Below are 7,375 nucleotides of genomic sequence, written 5' to 3'. Positions count from 1 at the left end.
AAATTCATCATCATCACATCACCATTTTATAGTCACAATTATGAAGTGCTAACAAAATTTCTCATGATCTTTTATCAGCGATTTTCAGCAACCATAGAGTGCCATCCATAGAGTGAATAAGTGCCATCATTAGAAAATAAAACTTAAAAACATTAAAAACATTGTCTTTGATGTCTGTCTCTTATACACATCTAGATGTGTATAAGAGACAGCGTATATATATATAGGGCCTATATACTTTTTAAGTCATGTATCATGCATAGGAACGTTGACCCCTGCAAGGCTCTGGTTTATACTATTAGGTCATATGACTGTATTAAACTAAGGAAATCAATATGATCTGATCAGCCGATATTAGGACAAAGGTCAGAATATACTATTTAATTGACCATTATAATGATATACTTTTAATAATCAATCATATAATCTACAATTCAGTTTCATATTTCTATTTTGCACTTTTAGGAACCTGATCAGCATAAAAATATCAAATCATAATTTTTGATCAGTAGATATCAGGGTCAAATTTCAAAGTGCATCAATAATAATTGTCCATTTATAATTATATAAAAATAACCAATTATGAAAGCTATGATTTAGTTTTATATCAATCTGTTATTCTTGCATATACCTAATCACAATTTAAAAAAAATTAATCAATATACTTTGATCAGTCGATATTGGTGTTCAAGTTCAATATTGACCAACAATAATTGTTCATTTATAATAATTGATTATAAAAATAACCAATTATGAAAATTCATTGTGCTTTTAAATCCCAAATCAATGGTCAGCCAGATTGTAGCATTTCTTATTTGTCCGGTGTGGGTCGAAGTTATAATGTATTTAGAATATACATGAATATTACACAGTTCCCTTTATTTCAAATTATACATCCACATAAAGGCAATACATTATTTGTATTACCAGTTTTTATTTTTGTTTTCTTCCTTTTCATTCTCCATAACTTTATTTACAGTATCTTTTCTATAAGCATTCTGTTTATATCTCTCTATTTTCTTTCTCTTTAATTTGTTATATACGCTTTCATGAATCTTTCCTTTTTTTACATGGTTTTTAGTTTACAATTGCAATTTACATTTACTATATTCACCGAACATCTTCACTAATTTGATTCATTCACTGTATCCACTCTTAATGTTCTACATCATATATCAATCCAATGGATCGGTACATTTCAGTGTACATTTTACTGGAGTTAAATAGTGCATGGTGGTTAAGGAGACTGATACCGGTAACACATCGATATCAGTTACTTCCAGCTGAATGAAATGCCAAATACAGATAACCATCGTCAATTACCTTGTTATCATTAAAGTGGTTTCATAAAATTTAAACTCTGGCTTTATGGAATTGGATCACATTTAAAAAAATTAAATTATTCATTATTATTATTATACATACATGTACATTACAAATCAAATAAACCACTTCAAAAATTAAAAAAAAAACATTTAAAAAAATTACATTTCTAAAAGCATATTTCATTTTCAATTTCTCAATGAAAGATAAAAAAACAAAATCAGCATAATAATTTAAAAAAAACCCCCTCAGACTAGAAAAAAATATAATCACAATGTTTTACTTAAAATTAAATTTTTTCCAATATATTTTTTCTACAAGCAATGCCCTTTTCCATTATATTAATCTTTTTTAGTTCCCCTTTATAAAAGGTCATAGATGGTAATATTCTCAGCTATCTACATTTATAAATGCTTTTTTTAGCCCAAATTAAGCAATTTTGCAACAAATTTTAATTAGTATTATTCATTCCAAATATTAATTCTTCCTTTTTTGGAAATTTTTTTTTATTTTTTGGCTTTTTATTTTGTGTTTACTGTCCCAACATAAGATTAATTCGTGCCAGAAATTATTTATACAAGTACAATTTACAAATAAGTGTTCAATTGTTTCCTTTTCTTTTTTACAGAAAGTACATAGTTTATTTTCTACTAACTTAATTTTTGGTTTGTGATCAGAACGTTCATATTTATCTTATACTGAAAAACTCTACTTTTTATATCATGCTGTATCATAAATGGTAGTTTATATATTAGCTCCCAGTCATCTTGATTCAAATTATATTTTGAATTCCAAAAAATCTCAGAGGTAGTTTTAACATTTTTATTATTCCTAAAAAACTGTAAATCTGTTTAGTTTAAATGCTTTTAAATGGAATAACCTGATTAAAATTTAAGCATAAAGTTCATTTTTTGTTTTGTGTCCTGTGTTTCCTATTTTGTAGAGCATCCATTTTAAATTGATTTGGAATTGCTGATATTAGAGTACACAAATTTAGGTTTAGAGATTTTTGACCTCTTTTTTATCCATATCAAAATTATGCAATTGCCCTTCCTCATTGTATAAATCTTGATTATACACAAACACAGTTTTACTGTTAATTCTAAATCCTGGTTATTCCAAATAATGAACCTACTTATACAATATCCTTCATGAGTAAATTTATCCACTTCACTTAGGTATGATAGTTCTTTATAAAAAAAAAAATAGGAATTTTATTGTTTGGATGAAGATCTTTCGATTTATAATTACAAAACAAAATCAGTTCATTTTCCATATGTTTTGTGTAACATTTAAAAAATTCTTTCCATCTTGACTTTTCTTCATTTAAAAGTCTTTGTATCCACCTAAGTCTCGAAGCTTTAAACATAGATTCAACATCAACCATATTTAAACCTCCCTTCTCGATTGGGCCAATAAGAGTGGATCTTTTTATATAACCTTTTTTCAATTCCAAATAAAATTAAATAATATGTCTTCAATTTGTTTAATTAAACTAGTAGGGACCTCTAAAACTGAGGCCACATAAATTAATTTTGAAAGTGCAAACCTTTTTATAATTTGGATCTTTCCAATTAGTGTCAGATTTCGTGTTTTCCATAAATTTAAACATTTCTGCAGATCCCCCAGTTTTTTTTCCAAAATTTTAATTTTCACACAGCTGAGAGTTATATGAAAAATAAAAGCCAAGAGCTTTAATGGAGATTTTGCTACTTCTACTCTTGGTAATGTATCTTTTGAATTTCTCAAAGAACCAAGCCACATCGCTGTAGTTTTATCATAGTTTAATTTTAACCCTGAAAAGGTGGAGAAAATGGTAATAAGTGATAAGGCTTTTTCTAAGGATTTGCTATCAGCCAAAACCAGTGTAATATCTTCAGTGTATTGAATAATATTTATGTTATTTTCATTCACCTCAATCCCTTTTATTCCTTTATGGTCTCTAATGGCACAGGCTAGGAATTCAGCCGCCGCTGCGATAAATAAATAGGGGACAATGGCTCTGCCTGCCGGACTCCCCGAATAACTTGGAAATACCCTGAGGTGAAACCATCGTTGTTTATACAACATACTGATGTTTGTATAAAGACTTTGAATGTATTTTATAAAACCATTTCCAAAATTTAACTTTTCAAGGATTTTAAATAAAAATCTCCACTCTAGGGAGTCGAAAGCTTTCTCATAATCTAAAAATAAAAGGATGCCCAGTATGCCCACATCTTTTGTATACTGCATAATATCTAAAATGTTTCGGACTGATTCTCCAATGAATCTTCCTTTCATAAAACCTGTTTGATCTGGATGAATCAACTTTGGTAATATCTTACATACTCTCATTGCAAGAGCTTTTGATATTATTTTATAATCTGCGTTTAGCAGCGAGATCGGTCTCCAATTATTCAATAATTGTTCATCTTTTCCTTCTTTATGGATTAAAGTAACAATGGCTTGTTTTTGTGATGTGGATAATTCCCCATTTTCTAGACTATGGTAACACTTTTAATAAAAACATCACAAATACTATTCCATACACGCTTCTAAAACTCTATCGGAAGACCATCATTTCCAGGGCTTTTGTTATTAGTCATGCAATTAACGGCTTCATAAAATTCCTCTTTTTTAAAATTTTTGATCTAAATTTAATTTCTCATCTTCTGAAAGAGCTAGCATATTTAATTTCTTTATAAAATTTTTCATATCATCCTGATTTATCACGTTCCCTTTTGATTCATACAAATTTATATAGAAATCTTTTTGCTTATTTAATATTTGTATTTTGTCTATTATAATTTTACCATCGATTTTAAGAGAGTTACACGTATTTTTTATTATGGTTTTTCTTTTCTAGCCCTAAAAAATACTTACTATTTCTTTCCCCCTTTTCATACCATTGACTTCTAGCCCGAACTATAATTCCCTAGACTTTTTTGTCATAAATTTTTTTTAACTCTGCCTTTAATTGTTCAACGTCATGCACAAGTCGAATTGAGTGATGGTTTGCTATTTTAATTTCCATTTTTGTCTGTTTCCTCAATTAGATAAAGTTTAAATTTTCTTTTTTAATTCTCTTTGTAAAATATATTGTAAAACGTCTAACCTTAAATTTAATCCAATCCCATTTTACTTTTGGGTCCATCATACTGTATTCCTTTTTCCAATTTTCAATTTGTTCACTCAGATTTGTAACATTTTCTAAGACAGATACATTTACCGATTTTACATCATTTTTCATTTGATTTTTAATTAGGAAAAATCCAATATACATTGGACAAGTGGATAATTTTGTCTCCAGGTAAACTTTCGCTAATCAGGGTGTACATGACGCCAAATATCTATCAAATCCAAGAATGAGTTAATAATCTCAATTTCTTTAACAACTTTATCTTTCTGTATTTTTCTTCCTCCATCTTTATCTAAAAGAGGGTTAAAAATGCAATCCCCACCAATTATAATTTGTTCATTACATTGCCATACCTCTAATAAAATCTTATGTAACTCTCTATAAAATCGAACCTGTAAATCTTCAATATTTGGTGCATAAATATTTGTTATTGAAAATGTTTTCCCATAAATATTTCATGTATTGAAATAATTCTACCCCATTTATCACTGAATGATTGGATCACATATTGGTTGTAAAAACAATACGTTACCAAGCTTTACGAAAAAGACTAAAGAATTTTTTTTTCATCTTTTTTACCATATTTTAGCTTTTATAATTGGATATTATAAAAAGTTGTTATAATTGGTCAATTTTGACCTTTGGCCCAGATATGTTGATCACATTACAGAACTTGATTTCCTACTTTAATGACGATTAGTTACCCGAAAGCATAAAACTATGAATATACTGTAGGCCTTAACACTAAATATAGCTTCCATTATGGGTTATTATAAAAAAAAAAAATTATAATTTATTATTTTGAACTTGATTTCTGCTGATAAAATAAATTAACTAATTTATTTATTTGCTTATTTTTTTTAAACAAATACATAGACATCTAAAGGCATAAAATGATAAGGCACTGATGTTTCAGTTTCCGAATTGTTTATTGTATTAAATTGTTATAATTGGTCAATTTTGACCTTTGACCTTAATATTAGGTGATCAAATCATTGATTTTATTAAAATTATATATCTATGAAGTATATAAAGTGATAAAAACTTGATGTTTAACATCAAAAAGTTAAGAAAGTAGAAACACAAAAGTTTCTTCATGGTTCGTTATATATTATATTAAGTTCCTTTTATTTTTTTAATTTTGATCATTTACCTTATTATTGTAGACAAAATTGTTTGATTTGGGTTTTTTATGATGATTGTGTAACTTAAACCATAAAAAGATATACCACAATGATTGTAGCTTTCCTGATTGGTTATTATTGTAAGTTGTCATATTTGGCAGTTAATTGGTCAAATTTGACCTTTGACGCCAAATATTTGCTGATAAAATAATTTCATTTACCTATTTCATGACAATTGGAAATCTAAAAACATACCAAAGTGATGGTTTAAACTTCATAGTTGGTTATTCACGTAAATTGCTATACAGTAATTGGTCAATTTTGGCCTTTGACCCATTATATCTCGAAAACGCCCCCGAACCTGGCTGATCACCCTCCATTTTCGGAATTTACACAAAAAATTGGTCTAGAAAAGTTGGATGAAAATTTGTCATGATATCCCCTTCTCCAACTGGACTAGAGTGTGGGAGGAAGCATACACAAACATCATTGGATCACATCTGTGACTTGTTGCTTCCAATCGAGATTGTGAAAATATTGTTAATTTTTTGTTCTCAGATTCATGCGAGCATGTGAACTGTAGAAACGGACGTCATTGTATACAAGATCGATATGGTCGACCCTACTGTGTCGAGTGCTGGGCCATGTGTCAAGATGCCGTCAGTGAGTTTGTATGTGGGAGTGACAACATTACCTACGAATCAAAATGCCAATTGCAGCTACAAAGCTGTCGCTATTCACAAGTTACTAAGATAGCTAATCATAGATGTAATGGTAAGTACTAGGATTTCTTTTGGTTTTTGGTGGCGCCAGTATTAGGGTGTGTTGGTGGGGGTGGGTTAAGGAGCTCTGTCGGAAAACACTGAACTCCCCATCTGGAAGAGGCTAATAATTTTGTCGGGCAACAAGTCTGAGAGTGCCATTTCGGGGCATCAGAAGTGCCTATGCTTGAAAGTTGCTCACCTTTAGCCCAACCAGATGCTTGCTAAGGTTGGGTGTGCCCCCGGCCCCTTTCTGGAGCATTTGCATCCCTCGTCAAGAAATCTCTGGCGCCGCCACTAATTGGTTTATCTCTTATGTCATTATTATTTCAACGTCATTAAATGTCATTAAGTATCTGCCAATATCAATGTATTACATTTCGTCATATTTTAAGGACAAATTTTTTCACGTAGGCCTAGGTCTAGTCACGCCTGTGCATCCCCCACTCCACCATCATCATGAAAGATGGCGCCGCCACTGCATTCGACACTACACAATGGAAAAATGTATTTGCTCATGTAAGAATGTAGGGCAATATTATTACCTATTTGAAAGCGTACAAAATATTTGTAAATTCTTCAGGCACACTTGATACGTGCGAGTTCACAAGGTGTATGGATGGAAAGAAATGTGAAGATACGGACCAGGGCGCTGTGTGCGTTCCGTGTGGCTTCACGTGCACTAACGCAGATTACAAAGGCAAAGTTTGCGGAGCGGACAATCGCACATACGTCGACAGGTGCGCTTTAAAGACGGAAAGATGTCGGAACAATCCAGATTTGGAGCTCATCTCAAACACATCTTGTGGTAAGCAACATTTTACACTCACTAAAATGTTAATGAATAATAATCGGAACTTTATCCATTATCAAGTTCAGTTAGTGGTGTGGGAGTGGGAAGTGAGTATCACTCGTGTGCCCCCCCCCCCAGTCGCCTCCCAAAAAAATCACGGTCAAGTAGTTAAAAATCACCTATAATCACCATATTTTGCGAATAAGTGCCCCTCAACTGATCATCGAGCCCCACGCCCCACATCAGCCCCCCC

At 30.9% G+C, this 7,375-nt stretch overlaps 1 protein-coding gene across 1 annotated transcript in view; it reads left to right on the top strand.

Moving 5' to 3' along the window:
- LOC117110444 (follistatin-like) overlaps window positions 1–7,375 on the top strand; it is a 27,821-nt gene that overhangs the window by 19,013 nt on the left and 1,433 nt on the right. The window contains exons 4-5 of the mRNA XM_033253153.1: window positions 6,127–6,342; window positions 6,913–7,137. Of these exons, the coding sequence (XP_033109044.1) occupies window positions 6,127–6,342; window positions 6,913–7,137 (441 nt within the window). The remainder of the gene's footprint in view (window positions 1–6,126; window positions 6,343–6,912; window positions 7,138–7,375) is intronic.

This window comes from Anneissia japonica, unplaced genomic scaffold, assembly GCF_011630105.1.
Source record: "Anneissia japonica isolate Jap-2015-1 unplaced genomic scaffold, ASM1163010v1 scaffold287936_len456577_cov159, whole genome shotgun sequence".
Lineage (NCBI taxonomy): Eukaryota > Metazoa > Echinodermata > Crinoidea > Comatulida > Comatulidae > Anneissia > Anneissia japonica.
Note: the sequence above shows the minus strand (reverse complement) of the source record. Positions and strands in the feature narration are given on the sequence as shown.